Source organism: Drosophila hydei, unplaced genomic scaffold, assembly GCF_003285905.1.
Source record: "Drosophila hydei strain 15085-1641.00,03,60 unplaced genomic scaffold, DhydRS2 tig00008127-arrow-arrow-pilon, whole genome shotgun sequence".
Classification (NCBI taxonomy): domain Eukaryota; kingdom Metazoa; phylum Arthropoda; class Insecta; order Diptera; family Drosophilidae; genus Drosophila; species Drosophila hydei.
Genome location: NW_022045837.1, coordinates 492,317 through 510,516, shown reverse-complemented (window position 1 = coordinate 510,516; position 18,200 = coordinate 492,317). Strand labels below are relative to the sequence as shown.

General features: G+C 41.5%; 1 protein-coding gene across 1 annotated transcript; it reads right to left on the bottom strand.

Annotated features, from left to right (window-relative positions):
- Positions 1-15,223: 15,223 nt before the first annotated feature.
- Positions 15,224-16,895, bottom strand: LOC111600911 (alpha-amylase 1). Its single transcript, XM_023317272.2, has 2 exons — positions 16,676-16,895; positions 15,224-16,605 (listed from the first exon to the last, which is right to left on the bottom strand). Exons 1-2 carry the CDS (start codon positions 16,850-16,852, stop codon positions 15,298-15,300), a joined length of 1,485 nt encoding a protein of 494 aa, XP_023173040.2. The 5' UTR covers positions 16,853-16,895; the 3' UTR covers positions 15,224-15,297.
- Between the last annotated feature and the right edge of the window lie 1,305 nt (positions 16,896-18,200).

Below are 18,200 nucleotides of genomic sequence, written 5' to 3'. Positions count from 1 at the left end.
CAACTAATTAACTTTAAGCAAGCGACAAACGTAAACGAGGCTAAGCAAAACGAAAAAGTTCTCCAACTTATTTCGAGCGTCAGTTTTGAGTTGCATTTCTCATTAAATTTACAAACGTGAATCAACTTGGAAATGCTGTCAGTGTCTGTCTCTGTGTGTGTATGTGTGTGTGTGAGGGCTTAAGAGCACAGCTCAACAGCTGTCAGTGCAGCTGCGAAATTGCTCTTTTGTATTATGCACGCAGCACTCTTAGCGCGACGACAACAACTGAACAGTCAGGCAGGATGAGCTACAGTTGCTGCTGCTGTCGCGCCTCACTGATTAGCGGTTTGATTCTGTGCCAACAAGCTATTCACAAACACAATCACAGTTGACATGCCATTGGCCATGCACAAAGGGACACACGCACACACAAATAATCGCTTAAACTTTTAAGTGACAATCAAAACTCAATTATCAATTCGAGCAAAAACTTTACACCGAAAACATTCATAGATAAGCTGAACGAGCGTGCACGACTGTCAGATACTCTTTAATCACATAAGTCACATTTAGTTTAATTACTCTTTAATCAAATAAATCAGTTTAGTTAAATCACATTTAAGCATAGTTACTTTGTCGCCCTTGACTGACTTATAGATACCCTGTAATGCATTCCACATGTTACGTAGATATATACTCTTATGTCAAATGCACATTTAATTCGTTTATAAACATTTTCTGACAATAAAATTTTAATTAATATTGATAGACTATTGCATACCCTGTATACCCAACTAAATCCTAGTAAACTTGCTCAACAACGTAGCATGATATAAGCTGTTGACGATCAAAGCTTTACTATGAGCTATATAAGTATATAAAGTTAATGATGTTAATGGATCTACTACCCTGTAGATTATGTTTATCTACTACTATATGTACTACTACTATCTAAGCTATATACTCTTTGAACATCTATTACATTATGCTCTATATAACTAGATTGTGCTCATCACTAGGTTAAACCTATTCCATGCGCCCTTCACTGAACTTAATTACTGGATCCATCATTCAAATGCAAACCCATCTATTCGCTCGGTCAAACTGCTCATTGAACGACTTTCATACCAAATTTCACACATTTCAGCAAAATTTTTACGGTAGAAATACAAAAATTTGTGCAAAAATTCTGAAAACGAAAATTGTAAAATGTCCGACACTTATATTTGGTAGCTTAACACAGTGTGTGTGTGTGTGTGTGTGTGTGTGTGTGTGTGTGTGTGTGTGTTTGAGTGTGTGAGTGCGTGCGAATGTTTGCTTAAATATTTCACTTGCAATTTTTGCAGCAGTTGCGTTTGTGCTTGCTTTCTGTTGCATACTTTTGAGCGCACTTATTTATTTTCACGTAACGCATACGCCGCGTGCGCCGTAGTTGAGTGAACGCGCATTGGCATGTGTGTGCATGCGTGTGTATGTGCATAAGTTAGAGCTGATGATTCTCGTTTTGAAAAGAACGCATGCTGTAACCGCGGTGTATGTTATTTCGTCTGTGCATACACACACACAATTGCAATTGTTATTGTTGTTTTTTTTTTATATATTTTTTCTGTTTGTTTCGTTTTGCGTAAAATACGCGCTACACGCCTTGATATACGAGCAACACACACTCACACACTCATACACACACACACAGACGCACAGTAGCTGCAGTTTCGGGAGTTGAAGTTGTTGCTGTGCAATATCTGCATTTTATACGCGCTGCTCCTTTTTGCTCTTTCGTCAGCTTCCGCTCGTCGTCGGCGGCGGCATCCGCCATCATCATTGCTGCCATTTTGTGCGCGCTGACCCGCTTTTTGCGCTTTTCCCCATTACGTTTGGTTTTCCTATTTCGCCCTCTTTATACACTGTTCCGCATATTGCATGAAAAGGGTATATGGGTTGCTTTTTCAAGAAAGTTAACATTCCTAAATGATATTTTTTGTTTAAATCGCAAATGAGCTAAGCTTGGAATATACCAATTAAGCTAAATCTGATGTTGTTGAGCTAATCTAATTCGATAATACTCTCATGTCTTTCTCTTCTGAAAAAGCAATAAGTGTTTCTCGCTTTAGTCCAAAAATACTCCAAAAATAGCCCAAAAGTACTCCGAAAATGCCCCGAAAGTACTCCGAAAATGCTCCGAACATACTCCGAAATACTCCGAAAATACTTCTATACCTTTTTTCTTTAACTAAACGCTTAAACTATATCCACTTAACAGAAAACTCATCCACTCTTTAAGAAAAAAATTTAAATATATATACTCCGAAAATAGCTTATACTCTTTCAATTGACTTCAATTAACAACATTAATATATGCTCCGAAAATATTCCAAATTCTTTCTCTTGTCCTTTGCAAGGAGAGTCTTAAGCTTCTTCTTAAGTAAATAAACTCTGAATATACTTCAAATTCTTTTTTTTCTTTATGTACACCACACTTTTTCGTTTTTCGTTAAATCTTCTTTAGTACTTCTATAACCAAGCTCTGAATCTTATCTATAACTCAAATATCCTGGTCATCTTCTATAAGAATATTCATAGGAATTTGCATCCTAATCTCTGCTGAAACTGCTCTTCTTAACACTCATACTCTTCATACTTATTAACTCTCTGCAGATCGAGCATGACCGACCTCAAACAATTTCCTTTTACAGTGTAACTCTTAGCCGTTTATTGCGCCTGTGGCCATGCTTTAGCTTGTTTATTTTGTTTGTCTTCGTATTTGGTTTTATTTTTCGCCCTTTTGCTTACTTATTTATAGTATAACTGTTTCATTGTTGGCTGCCGGGCATATGAACTATCTGTGAGTGTGTGTCCATGTGTCTGTGTGTCTGTGCCTGTGTGGGGCCAGTGTTTGCACTGGGTGCACGAAATCAGTTGTGCCATGTAGTTTTCATGTTAAACGCGCTCAAAATTAATGGTCACACATAGACACACACACACACACACACACACATACGCCCTGTTGGCAGTTTAGAAATAGAAACGAACGTTATCGTTACAAATGTGCTTTCCGCTGCCTGTCAGCGTGGCTACAATTCGCGGCCGCGTCCAGGCTGCAGTCGCCTTTGCTTCTTGTTGATTTTGATGTTGTCCTGCAGCACGCTGCACGGTCCATGCTCCCTTTCTCTTTCTCTCTATTTCCCTCTCTCTCTCTCTTGTTCTGCACACATGCATTTAATATTTGCCTGCAGCTAAATCAAATTGTTTTTCTGCTTCATTTTTCTTTTTGGTTTTTGTTTTTCTCCTCCTGCACACAGTTTATTCGCGTAGTTTTTTATTATTTCTGTTTCGTTTTTCTTTTTTTTGGTTTCTCTGGTTTTGGTCGCATAAAAAATTGAAGATAAATGTCGGTAAATGTAATTTTTAAAAGCTCTAATATCCTGCGTCCATTTGCGCTGCTTCTGCCATTTGTTCTGCGGGCCTTAGACCTTTTGTGACGGCAATTATAAGCTCAACCAACAAAGCAATTAAAAACAATAAATTTGATCAACATCATTTAGAAGCAGTTAGCAAAGAACAAGCGAGAAAACAATTATTGACTGCAATAATTATGCAGATTTAACTTTTCTCCAACTTTCAGTTTAGATTGTTTTTAGAAAATTTATTAATTGATTGATTATGATTTTCTGGCAAGTATTTCTTAATATGGATTTTGATTTTTGATTTACAGTACAGTCCGAGTTTTTGTGAAGCTATTTGTAGTTGTTTAAGAGCGAATTCTCCTTGCCTAGTAGTCTTCCTCTTATACGTACCAAAGTTGTTTAGAATTAATTAAGTTCTATGCTAAAATCGATTACCCATTCCTCATTCAACTTCGGTAAGAATTAATTATAATCCCAATGCAATTTCACATATTTTTTAAATTTTAACTACGTATTACTTTATCTTTCAATTTGCATACATTTAAAATATATTTATAATTTTATCTTCAAACACATATTTTTTCATCTATGCCCAACTTCAGTTTACACGAATCCCAAAGTTAAGGAAAACTTTGCTCTAACAGCCTGGCTACCGTATCTCTGCCAAGCTCCCACCTCCTGTCATGCATCAGAATTCCGACAACTACTCTGATATTTCGCAGTTATTAGATATCCAAGCGAACATATCATTAAAATATAATCCCCTAAATTGCTAACTATTTTGCTATTTATTTGGGGAATTGCCAACGCTTCAAGGCTAACTAACTCTTCCGTGCGATTCAATTTTTGTGGGAACCTTTTGCGTTCCTCCATATCGTTCGCCCCTTTTGCTTCGCTCTCATCCATCACTAATAAGAAATATACCGAGGTTTTTTGCCATTGGCAGCGACCGCATTACCAACGTCCAACGGGGCATTAATATTTAAAAGTCAGCTCTGAAACTTGTTTGACAGGCTGTCAGGACATGTTTACCAGCAAAGGGTAGCAATGTTATCCAACTGACGTCAAATTGAAAGCATGTGCGGAGCGAGCGCATATGCACACACACACACACACACACATAACAAGACAGACACAGCTGACAGACAGTTCTTAGGAATTTGGATTGAAGAAAATGAAATGAAAAACATAAAGAGTAAATACAAGTTGAATTCCTGCAGTCAAAAGCGAGCGACTGCGTGCATACCACACATTTATTGATTGACAAAGAAAAATAATAGGCGTGGCAAGTCCATTTTGAAAGCTGATTAACAATTAGAGTTGGCTATGAAATTAAATGAAATAGGAGAAATTTTTTAAATGTCTTCGGAGGGTGGGCCACGCTGAAGTCGGTGTGATCTCAATATTTGCCTGTTATATTGTGTATACTATGATAGTAGAAGTGGTTCTAGAAGCGGACAACAACAATTAGGCTGGATACACAGCTGCGAAAAATAAAATAGCACCATATGCTTAAGTAATTTGGGAAATTTATTCCTAGCTTTAGGTAGTTTGTGAAAATGTTTTTAAAGTTGGAGAAACATAGAAAATTTTTCGAATAAAAAAAATTAAATGATACAAGTAAAAAAAATATTAATTAAATCTAAAATACTAAAAAAAAAAATTTTTTTAAGTAATCTAAAAAATGTCTTAAAAATATCTAAAAAAATTATTTAAAAAATGTAACAAAAAAATTAAAAAATTTTGAAAAATGTTTGAAAATATTTAAAGAAAAATTAATATTTTTTATCAATGCAAAACAGCATCACATTGATTCCCATTATTAATTTCCCCTGACTGCATATATGCCCTATTTCCCTCGGTGATGCTATTATTTGTTTTGCCTACTCTACTCTATTTTTTTCCCTCTACAATAGATGCCTTTTTGTCCGCACTATGATAAAATCCTACTTACCCGTAGTGGTGCTATTAATATTTTCACTCCACCACATACGCCCTATTCGCACGCTCATTGACTTACAGGGTATTGCGTAAGGTACTTATGTCAATGTATTCACCTTAAAGCGCTTAAATGTTAATAGTAAATATTCAATATGAGCACGTTTTGGCTATTTTCGAACAGTCAGCGAGACGCTTAGACGCTCTCAAATGAAGCGCGCATTAAAGACGCAAGGAACGCACAAGGAAGGCGCTTGAGGTCCTTTTTGCACGTGCGCCATTTGCAATGCCTGACAATGGACGACAACAACAACAACAACAGCAACGAGGACAGCCGCAACAAGCAAGTAACTCACATCATATTTTGATATTTTGATATTTTTGCATAAATACGAGGCACAGGAGACGGCGTGGCGAGGCGTCTGTCTCTCACTCTCGCCCTCTCCCTCCCTCTCTCTTTCTCTTTTTCTGTCTCCTTTGTCAGCAAATTTTAAATTAATTTTATTTTTTTTCTTCTTATATATATGCCTGCCCGCGTGTGTGTGGCTTGAAGTTTGACTCCTGCTTGGGGCAAAAAACGTTGGCGCTATAAGAAAGGCAACCGCAATCTTTAGACATGCTACGGCTTTTATACACAATGTTTGATGCGACTTGTGATTTTTTTTTTGCTGTCGCTTTATGCAGATGGATTTGGCACACACACACTCCCACACACACACACACTTGCTAAATCACAATCTTTGCCAAAGCAGCATATGAAAATTGCGTTTTGCGTAATAAAAAAGACGAGTTTATCTGAGCTGCTGAAAAAAAAAACTGATTTACTTTGCAATTTTATGACTTTATTAAGAATTATGCGCTGTTTTGTATATATTTACAATACACAACGCACAGGAAGTTAGAGCAGCAGCAGGAAACTCAACACACACATGGATAGATAGAGGAAGAGAGAGAGATTGGAGTGGAGCTGCATGCCATGTTGACTGTGTGCATACATTACCCCAAAGTCCTGACTGTATCCTGGCTGCTGGCTGCTGGCTGCCTGACTCACTTGACCTCTAGCAAATGACATGAAAATCCTTTGATAGAGCTCACACACATTCATTCATATCATAGCCAAGCCATGGACACAAGTTATGAGTGCATATTTTTATGCAACAAAATTGTGCAACGAGCACTCCTGTATGCCAGATGCTTCTGCTGCTGCTGCTGCTGCTGCAATTTACTTCCACTATTTGCTCTATAGATTTAAATGCAAGCTATGGCCTTCTACCCTAGCTAAATTTTGCAACAAATAACAACTGCGTCTGCGTCTCATTGTGCATGTCTAGCCAAAAAGCAGGGGGAACTGAAATTGCATTAGAAAGAGACAGCAAGAGGGCAAGGGGCGAGCGAGAGAGTCCGTATGCTGACAAATGATAATGTCGTGCGATATGTTTGGCATGTAAGTTGTCCCGGATAATGGTTTGTATTTATGTTTGGTATGTTTTTATGGCCACTCATTGCGTAAATCAGCATTAGAGCACAAAACTGACGCTGAGTGCTGAGTGCTGCTTGCTGCTGACTGCTTCTTCATCTTCTTCTTTCTCTCCACTTTCTTTTATCCATGAATTGGCTCAATTCCATAGATTTTACAGCAGTTTGTCCTTTGACCTTTCACCTTGCCACTGACACCTGCATTTGTCAGCTGCGTAATAGACTTTTATCAGCGACCAACCCATCTAGCGTTGTGTATTGTGCCATTTAATTAGTTTTCATATATCCTTTGTGAGCATATTTTGAAGCGGGTATGATGGGCAGAAAGCTGTCCAGGTGAATAGCTACACAACTGGGCTCAGTTGAAAGTGGAGTCCATAAAGTGAAGACCTTAACCGCGGGCGAATATGATTTCTTAATGTACCAGTGTTGGTAAACGTGAAAATCATTTTATGTACACATTGTGAGTGGCTAGAAGCGAGCCAGTTACATAGGGAAAGGCCATGTGGTATTTCCTTAATTCAATTGCAATTTGATTGGGCCTGCAGAGCAGTGTCTTCTAACAACACTTGTGTCTTAGTGTTGGTAAACGCACATGCAAAATATTTTGTAAAAGAAGATATTTTATTGACAATATTGATAACTTAAAAAGAGGTGTTCAGCATTTGATACTCCAAGAGAAGATGCAAAGTAGTGTTGATTAATGGGAACTAGTGTTGGTAAACACAACAAGCTGCAGGCAAACGCCAAAATTAGTATCGATACTTTAAAGCTAGTTTTTATACTCATTCACCAAGTATAAAGAGCATATTTGCTTGGTGCAACGCTCGCTTTGCTGCTCATTCATCTAACCTTCTATCTATATGAATATATTTATATGATATATGGTATATATTTCTATCTAATATGGCTCTTACAACAATGACTTTATTTTTATAGGTAATGCGGGACCAAGAGCAGAGACACTTGGAATCAACATACTCTTTTTCGCGCTAAGCGCGCTCAACATATTTTTTCTAATTTGCGAGCAAGAATCAAAAGGTTTTCCTTTAATAATAATTTAGAAAGTAATATTTTACTATAATGGATAAAAGTTGAACTTACCAGAATATATATCGCATATTCACAGAATATCTGACGGTCAATAACTTGGTTTTTTAAATACTTTTCACACTTGGCTTACTTCTTGTTGTGCTTCTAATTGTGTTAAGCTGTTTTGGGGCTAGCCAAAGATTTCAGCCACTCGATGAAAAATTGAAAAAATCACTCGAGAGTGAATAAATTGAAAATCGTTTTGCTTTTATGTTCAGCGATATAAAGTGTATATAAATTATATGTTTTCCAGTCCTGTGGTGACTGAAAGTTAGGTTGAGAGGCGACTGTGCCTCTTATTGCTGGCCTCGGGCTCAGACAATGAAATAAGCCATTTAACGAGCAAATGACGGAGTGAATATTTATTTAAGCGGTTTACTGGAAGAACGCTTTTTAACCCTGCTTTTAATTGTTCTTTTTTGAATAATCGAAACAGTTAATTTTATTGGTTTTTCTTATTATATTCACTATTTTTAGTTTTACTTATATGACACCAATTTTTAGCATGTCCTATCAGTACGAGTTAAAACACGAGACTGATCTATATTTTTACAAATCATAGCCTCACCGGCGTAAGTAGAGTTGCCCTTGCCAGGGCTGTTCCTTAACTTGTCTAGCACCCGATAATAAGTGTTGAATAATACCTTACATTAAGTGTTATAAGCTAACTAAGTGTTATAAGTTAACTACCCCCCCCTCAAGTGTAAGGGCGTCCTCGACCGACCCAATTCCAGCGACGACTCCTCGCAAGTGCTTCGCGGACTTCTTTGCGTCGATGATCCACCAAAGAGTGAAGCCAATGCAGATTAAAGCACAGCATATGGCTCCTCTTTCGGAGTGCCGTACAACGACACATCATCAAAGTGCACCATTTCGGTTCCTTGGTCGCATATTAGCAGCGGTGACCAGCGAGTCGGTGCAGGTGTTCTCGAATGAAATCCGCAAGTCGTTCTCATTCACATTCAATACGGAGCAGTATGAGCAGCGTACTGATTCTTCGCTATCGCCGTTCAGCAGGCGCTTACTAAGCTTGCTCTTGCGCCTACGTATGTGGCGTCTGTTGAAGCTGTTGGTGCACGACGTGGACGTGGGCCTTGGCATCGGATGATGCATACCAAAGTTGTGCAGCTGCAGCGACTTGAGTGTGGCTGGCGCCGTCGATGACTGGCCGTGCACGTGCCCGTGATGGCCGTGATGACTGTGTCCCACCACTCCAGCGATGCTATGAGCCGTTACTGGACGAGTGATGTGTGTAGTCTGTCGGCGCGCTCAGCTGGCGATTGAATTCGGCCTTGCGGCGCGTCAAGTCCGTCAGGCAGTATTTGTTCAGATGGCCGTTGCTGGAGACAGGGCTCTTGGGCGATGATGCCAGATGCTGCGTATAGGCCGAAGGAGTTGCTGCTCACGCTTAGCTTATTGCCGGCGTTGTGCAGCAGATTGTTACAGTTCTTGCCGCTGATCTTGGCCGACTTTTGCCCGTCGTCGGTATCGTGTTGCTGCTGCTGCTAGCCGCCCTGTACTCCTTGTCGTCGCTCTCGCTGCGCACCGATGCTCGATACGCAGGAAATGTCTTCGTCTTGCTCTTCAGAGAGCCGTTCAGCAGTAGCTGCTGTTGCCGTGCGGCAACTGCCGACAATGCCGGCAGCTGCAGTTGACGTGACGCCGCTGCCGATGAGGATGAGGATGAGCCGGCAGCCGTGGCAGGTGTCGACAGAGATGGGCAGCGGTTGGAGCAACCTGTGGCTGTGAAACTTCTTGAATTAATGCAGTTGGCGGTGTTTTGGGGATTTCTTGACTTGGTTCTAGTATGGATGAAGAGTCGCTTGGCTCTGCCGCCGCGAAGAGTTCGTTAGTTGTTGCTGGCTGATGAGCTTCTACTGTTGGTGGTGGTGCCGTGAACAAGGGGGTTTCCTCAACGATTCCGCTTGTAGATTTGCATGCTGTGGTTCTGGCTTAGCATCCAACTATGGGGCGAATAGAGCTGTTGCTGGTTCTTGTGGACGACAGGATAAATCGTAATTTTTCTGCAGGCTTTTTTAATTTTTGGGAATTTGGTTATAAAATGTATAGTGTTGATGGATTCCTCTAGCCAAATTGATTTTAAATCTGAGGAGTCCAAAATGTTTGGGCTAACAATGAGCCTTCGCGAGAGTAATAGCAAGCATTAAACTTTGCAACTCCATCGTCCGCATTCTGTTTCTGGACAGTGTTTCAGTGTTTCAAATAAATAAATCAATAAAATCAATTTGTGAGTTTTGGCTATCCCGAGAACTCCACTGACAGCAAATATTAACTGGTTAAGTTGGTCTTGAACCTCAGTGTTTACTTCTATCCGTCTACTGTTGGCATTCATTAGTCGCATTTCAGTGGACCTAGTCTGCTCTAAATCACCAGCATCGGGTGTACCCGCCACCAAAATGTTTTATAAAAACTATGCCAAGTGGCTAAAGGTAAATAGAAAACTATATCTAACTTATTCGAAATTGCCTAGCGGCTTAAAAAAAAGGTGTAATAAAAAAAAACAAGGGAGTCATCTTAGGTTGTCCTTGTGGACCACCCTTCCTTTAATGAGGACCTCGGTCCCCAGGTCTGCTTCCACGGCCTTCTCGACACATAAAGGTGTGAGTTTGTTTCCGAGCCGTCGGTTGGACTTGACCAAAACCTTGTCACCAACATCGAAGACTCTATTCTGCCGCTTTGCGTTCTCCCTAGCTCTGAGCGTCGTCTGAGCGTTTCTGATCTTTTCTTCTATCTTCTCTTGTGGCTCTTGTTTTTTGGGGTGTCTATCATACTTAGCCCTAGCACATGTTTTGCAGTTTTGTACTATTTCCTTGGCAATTTTTGCCATCCGTGGAAAGTAGTACTCCGAGAGTACCTGCTTAACATTTTCCTGTGCAGACCTATGGGCCCTATTATGCTCGACTGTGAGGATTTCCCTTCCTTCTCCAACCGCAAATATGTCCACTACGCGATTTTTGCAATGCCAGAACTTTGTGGCTGGGTATCTTCGCACCAATGCATCTTGTATCATTGCAAGCGTGTGTAAATTACAGTGGAGAGCATTTACGCATTTGGGTGAGACTACATCTTCGAGCTCGTCTAGCAGCGATTCGACGCATGTATAGCTGATCAAGTAGCGTTTCTTATTTCCAAAAAGAATAAAACTTCGTTTTAAGGGGAAACGCGCCTCTTCTAGCACTATCTGGTTTTGAAAACAGTTCAAGGGTTTGTCTGTCGTCTCAATGGTGTTGGTGAGAGATACCTCACTGTGGATCGTTGCTGCGCAGGACTCAATTTCTTGCTCATTTATAGCGTTGAGCTGCTGTCTTGACAAGGCATCCGCAACCAGATTGTCCTTGCCAGGTTTATAGAAGATACGTGCATTAGACTCGTCAATGCGCGCTTTCCACCTTTTGATTTTCGCATTTGGATTAGATTCCGAAACTGCGAAGGTCAAGGGTTGATGGTCAGTGAAGATATTAATGTCTTTCACCCCATACAAATAGTGCCTTAATTTGGCAAGTGACCATACAATGGCCAATAACTCTCTCTCATTGGTTGCATAGTTAACCTCACTGTCCTTCAATGTTCTTGAAATCATTGTTATAGGACGACCCTCTTGAGACAAAACTGCACCTATGCCGTGAGCCGAAGCCTCGGTCGTTAGATCGAATGGCTTCTTAAAATCGGGGTACCTGAGCATTACATTCTCGGATGACAAAATATCGCGCAACTTCTGAAATGCCCTCTGCTGCACTTCAGAGAATTGAACCTTTATATTTCTGGACCTATGCTTACTGACTGTTCCATTTTCACCCTTCAGGATATTCGAGATGGGTCTTGCTATTGCGGCGAAGTCCCTAATGAAACATCTGTAATAACTTGCGAGGCCTAGAAATGATCTAACCTCGAACAGCGTTTTTGGTTCTGGATACTCCTGTATTGCCCTAACCTTTTCAGGATCCGTCGTGGTGCCAGTGCTGGTGACTACGAAACCAAGAAAGTTCACGCTTTTCTTAAAAAAACGTGACTTTTCGACGGAGACCCTCATGTTTGCTTCGTGTAAGCTTTTTAGGACCCAATCCACGTGTTTAATGTGGGATTCCTCATCTTCTGAAAAGATGATTACGTCATCGACATAAACATAGCAAAATTTGCCAATCTGCTCTCGCAGTATGTCGTCGATGGTTCTTTGAAAGATGCTTGCTGCATTCTTTAATCCAAAGGGGAGTCTTTTGAACTCGTATTTCCCCCCGTTCACAGAGAAAGAGGTTTTTTCACGGTCGCGTTCAGCGAGTATGATCTGGTGATAACCAGACTTGAGGTCTAATGTTGAAAAGAATTTGGCTCTCCCCAAATTCCCCAATATCATTGATATATTTGGCATAGGGTATTTGTCCGGCACGGTTTTTTCGTTAAGTTTACGAAAGTCCATTACCAACCTCATTTTCCTATTGCCCGCTTCATCAGTGCCCTTCTTGTCTACTACCCATATTGGGTTATTGTAGGGAGAGACGGACTTTTGAATTATATCATTCTTTAGTAGATCTTTGATTTCTTTATTAACGAAATCAGCCGCTCCCATTGGATATGGGTAAAGCTTGGCATAGATCGGTTGCTCGTCTGTAGTCCTAATGGTAGCCACGACTGATGTGTTATACGGCAACGCCTCGTCTGGGTCTGCAAAGGCCTTTTGTCTGGTCTTCAGCATTTTCAAAAAAGAACTTCTAACTAATGGGGATGCGTCTGCACAGTCTACATTTGTGAAATTTACATTTTTGCATTTGTGGAAGGTGATTGGTTCGACCTCCGTGCCCCACTTAAGTTGTCCTGAAGCTAAACAAAGCGAAGCAGATGCCTGCTTTAGCAGGTCAAGGCCTATAATCCCATCAAAGGTTGATAAGTCCGGCAGAATAAAAAAAGTTGCTTTTAACCCAAACATTGAAACAAAGCATTTGTGTGTAATTTGTGTCTCGCCGTGAATGGAGTGAATTTTGAAGGGGGACTCTACCGAGCGGACGCCTTTCAACCCTTTATGTGGCCGAATGAAATTCTTGGCCGCGCCCGTGTCTATGAGGAATTGCATGTGAGTCCCTCCTACTCTTCGTCTGATGACGGGTAGAAGGGATTTACTCCTAAAAAATTAAGGGCATCAGAGTTATAACTAGTAACGTTATTGATTTGTGCCGCTGCGCTGGAGGCAGCATCAGCACACACCTCTGCCCCCTGTCCCGCGCCTTGCGTGACGTGATTCAACCTTTGCTGCTTTCTCAGACCGCCTGTGCGGTCAGATGCGGGGTGCTTCTTGTTCGCGTAAGCAAGGGCCTGAGTGGGCTGCATTACCCTTGAAAAGGAAGGATCGACCTCCATGGGCACTGGTGCGCCATTATTGTTGTGCTGCCTGGTGCTTCGTGGGTCAGTCCGAAATGGGGCCCTGTTTTGCTTGCTAAAGTGCGGATTCTTTGTACCGCTAGCTTGTCTTTCGGCTTGATGCGAATACCTCTCATATTGGTGACCCTGCGCTTTTGCATGCGGCTTGCGCTCTTTGTCTTCAAGACTTTTTGCAAAATTAGCCGCGAATGAGTACCTTTCGTGATTCGACTCGACCTCTTGCGCGAGAGCTAGCGCTGAAGGCAGATCTCTGGGCTTTGCTGCAAAGAGCACATCTGTTAGACTGCGCTTGAGACCCGATATGAACACACGCAACGCATCGTCGCGGAATTTTTCACATAGGCCCTTTGCTAAAGCCGGCTCATATGACATATTAACTTTGTTTGTGAGAAGAGCGAGTTTCTTCTCTACTTCATCATAATATTGAAGCAGGGACAGGCCACCTTGCCTCAAGGTACTTAATTCTTGTTCAATGACATGAATTGGTCTCTTATCACTGTATGTGAAATCTAGGCGATTTATTATCGCATCAAAATTCAGCACAGTACCAAATGAGGCTAGCACCGCGTCTGCGGGGCCCCTAATCTTGTTTCTTATGATGATGACGGCCTGATAATGACGAGAACTGCCATTATACGGTCTGAAGATCTCGTAAGTGGCTAATGCTGCCTGCCTCCAAGATACATACGATTCCTGTACCCCTGCAAACTCAGGTAAGCATTTGACGGCATCTAGTGGCTCGTCACAGTGAATATCGTTCCTAATTCCTATAGCAGCATACGCTACTACTTGTGGGGCGGCAACGTTTGCTACCGCTATTTGTTCAGCTAACTCATTAATTCGTTGAGTTAATACATGTTCCCTCTGCTGGTTTACAGCGGCCTGTTCGGCTAAAGCTTTGCTAGTAGCCGTCCTTATTATTTCCGTAAGCTGATCTGCATCCATTCTACCTGATGGTGGGGGAACTACACAGTCGGAATCTGAGTCGCTAGACTGCCTGCGAGGGTTTCTATATTGGTTGAACCGAGACATGCGCAAGTCAGTGGTCGCGAAAAATAAAACGGGCCGTCAGAAGATGGGTCGAATTACGTCACAGCTCTGAACTACGAGAACTGCATGCACAACTTCAGACACACAGAAAGTAACACAATGTAATTTTATTGACGATCTGAATGATCAATTGCTGCCACTAAAATTCCCAAAGTAGTCACTCTCACTTGGTTCTGATCATTAATTTTTTTTTTTTTTTTTTACATGCAATTGCAATATAAAATACTCGCTAGTCCTAGGTATTTTTTTATAAAATAAATTTTAACACTTTTTGTGTTTGAAGAAAAATTTTGGCTAGAGTATCCACTTACAAGATTCAACTAACACAAAACAAAAAAAAAAAAATCCCTTTATAAGATCTGTCAATTGCAGCTCCCGCGCTGCTGTCTTAATTGTTGTTGGTTGTGGAGTCCGACCACTAGTTGGGCGCCAATTATATGTTTTCCAGTCCTGTGGTGACTGAAAGTTAGGTTGAGAGGCGACTGTGCCTCTTATTGCTGGCCTCGGGCTCAGACAATGAAATAAGCCATTTAACGAGCAAATGACGGAGTGAATATTTATTTAAGCGGTTTACTGGAAGAACGCTTTTTAACCCTGCTTTTAATTGTTCTTTTTTGAATAATCGAAACAGTTAATTTTATTGGTTTTTCTTATTATATTCACTATTTTTAGTTTTACTTATATGACACCAATTTTTAGCATGTCCTATCAGTACGAGTTAAAACACGAGACTGATCTATATTTTTACAAATCATAGCCTCACCGGCGTAAGTAGAGTTGCCCTTGCCAGGGCTGTTCCTTAACTTGTCTAGCACCCGATAATAAGTGTTGAATAATACCTTACATTAAGTGTTATAAGCTAACTAAGTGTTATAAGTTAACTTATATATATATAGGTATATATGCTCAAAATATAATCTCGTTGTAAAAAAGATAAAAGCTGTGCAGGAGATATTTTGCGGGTCTACAATTTGGCATTGACATGAATGGCCACGACGCCATCCCCCTCGGACTTGCCAATATAGATATTGGCACGTCCATCGGAGCCAACTGTGATGGTCTTGCCGGTGCAGCTGGAGCCGCTCTTCGAGCCAGAGATGACATCGCAGTAGGTGCCGGCGGAGAGGCCAGTTTGCAACGAGCTGTTCAGATCGTAGTTGTCATTGTTGAAGGCGACGAAGCCTTGGCTGCCACGGCTGAAGGCGATCTGGTTGCTGCCATTGTCCCACCAATTCTGGAGCCCCGAATCACCGACGACATTGCGGAAGCCAACCATGTTATAGATCTGACGCCAGCGATGCTCGCACACCCAGCCGCCGCCGCAAGAGTTGTCGCTATTGAAGGTGGGCGAGGCAATGTTGTGGCCATCGGTAGTGGGTGGTCCCTGATCGGTGTTGTCGAATGCGAAGGAGGACATCACACGCGGTGTGCCGAACGGATGGGCCAACATGAAAGCGGAGGCCATTTTGTACTGCTTGGGCACCTTGTAGGTGAGCACGTCAGCGCCACCAGCGCCATGTCCACGTTGGTTGTCGTGATTGTCCACAAAGACAAGCGAAGCATCCGAATCGGCAAAGCCCCAGGAAGTGCCCCAGTTGCTCAGATAGCGCAGTTGATCCTTGCCACGGAACACCTTGCCAATGGAATCCGAATGACGGAATTCAGTGACAGCGCCCATGCCAGTATATTCAGACTTGGAGATGGCCTCGTTGCCCAAATCGATGACCTCCTGGAAGATATAGGGTCTGGCGCCCGAGGGGAAGCCATGAGCAGTGTTCAAGTTGTTCAGGCGCCCATAGATGACACCCAAGTCTCCAGGCCACATGTGCTTGGCAGCATCCACACGGAAACCGGCAACACCCAAGTCCGTCAAATGGTTCAGGAAGTCAACGATCTTGTCGCGCACCCAGGAATTGCCCTGATTCAAGTCGCGCAGACCGACCAGCTCGCAGTTGCGCACGTTTGTGGGGTCAGCATAGTTGGTGATCGAGCAGGTGGGATTGAAGTCCAGCGAGGAGAACGGCACACCCGGGAAGCTCTTGGAGCTGGGATCGGCTGAGGTGCCGCCAGTTCCCGAAGTGCCGCCATTAGCAGCCATATGATTGAAGACAACATCCACGTAGATGCGCACGCCAGCATCATTGCAACGCCTGACCATGCTGGCGAACTGCTGCTCGTTGCCCGAACGTGTGGTGAGCTTGTAGGAGATGGGCTGGTAGCGCTCCCACCAGGGACGAGAGCTAATCACAGCGTTCTCATTGACAGGCGAGACCTAGGCGAGTGGACAGACGTCTATTCAAGCTACCTGTTGTTATAATTATCATCTAGGTTTCGTGTCTCACCTGCACACCACCGTAGCCGTGCGGTCCCAGGAAGTTCTCACACTCAGCTGCTATATCATCCCACTTCCACTCGAACAGGTGAACCATGCCATTCCTGCCGCTCTTATAGTTGTGCCAATACTGCGCGTTGACCAGCGCCAAGAAGGCAATGGCAACCAATGCTTTGCTCAGAAACATCTTTATACTTCAATAGAATCCAGTTCCACACTGAGTTCACTGAAGACGCTCGCCGGCCTTTTATACGTTGCTCACCTGCAACAGGTAAAACATTCATTTGAAAATTCCTGATAGTACGTGAAGCTCGAATGATTTGTGATGCAAATTGTTTACTTATCGCACTTGACTTATGTCAACAAGTTTCGCGTGCAGCCAACCTATGGGGTCTGCCTTAGATTAGATTCGATCGACGGGCCACACTGCTACCTGCCCGATCGATAAACAATAACTCAAATTTATGATCGAAAATTCAATTTTCAATTGTTGTTGAGTTTTTCTTGTTCATTCGCACAGATAGCTAATTAGATAATTATAAATTTCAAACGCGTAACTGAGCTAATAAATAAAGGGCTGTTCTATAAGCCTGTTAGTTAAGAATTAAGCGTTGCCACCTTTTTTAGAAATTGATATACTTTAAGCTCTTTGCACCGTTGAGAGCAAGAATTACAAGTTATTTTTCATAAAATATTTAGTCGTACAAGAACTCAGTTTAAAGTTTTTTATAATTAAAAATTTGGCGTTGCCATCTTTTAGAAAACTTCTTATGCCTCAAGCTAATTGTACAGCTCAAAAATGGATTATATTTGAAGCTGGACAAGGATTTAATTACAAACATTACTACCTTATGGAAGTTCAAGAAGTGCTCAGTGAGATACACCAATATTAGCGTTAGACTCCACTTTTTTCCCATAAAACTCAACAAGGTGGCAACTCGAAGCCTTTAGCATCGTTTCATAATCTAAATATGAATTTCATAAAGTATCAGCTGCAACTCAGTCATCTAGTTGGAAGGAACTCTTGAATGTTTTCTGTACTGTCATACATATAACCAGTGTTGGTAAGCAATACTAGATTGATACACAAAAACAATAATATATAGCAATAAGAGTGCTTACTACGGAAACAGTCAACTTTTAATTAATGTAGAATCATCTACATTTTCAATTCTCTATTCCATACTCCATAGCCTAATCTCAATTCTCCATTCTCCATTCTCTATTCTCTATTCTCTATTATCTATTCTCTATTCTCTATTCTCTATTCTCTATTCTCTATTCTCTATTCTCTATTCTCTATTCTCTATTCTCTATTCTCTATTCTCTATTCTCTATTCTCTATTCTCTACTCTATTCTCTATTCTCTATTCTCTATTCTCTATTCTCTATTCTCTATTCTCTATTCTCTATTCTCTATTCTCTATTCTCTATTCTCTATTCTCTATTCTCTATTCTCTATTCTCTATTCTCTATTCTCTATTCTCTATTCTCTATTCTTTATTCTCTATTCTCTATTCTCCATTCTCTACTTC

Excerpts from the sequence above, each read along its gene's own strand:
- LOC111600911 (XM_023317272.2), bottom strand. The coding sequence starts at position 16,852 with ATGTTTCTGAGCAAAGCATTGGTTGCCATTGCCTTCTTGGCGCTGGTC. Across the intron at positions 16,606-16,675 it reads ACGGCTACGGTGGTGTGCAG|GTCTCGCCTGTCAATGAGAA; the intron begins GTGAGACACGAA and ends CCACTCGCCTAG.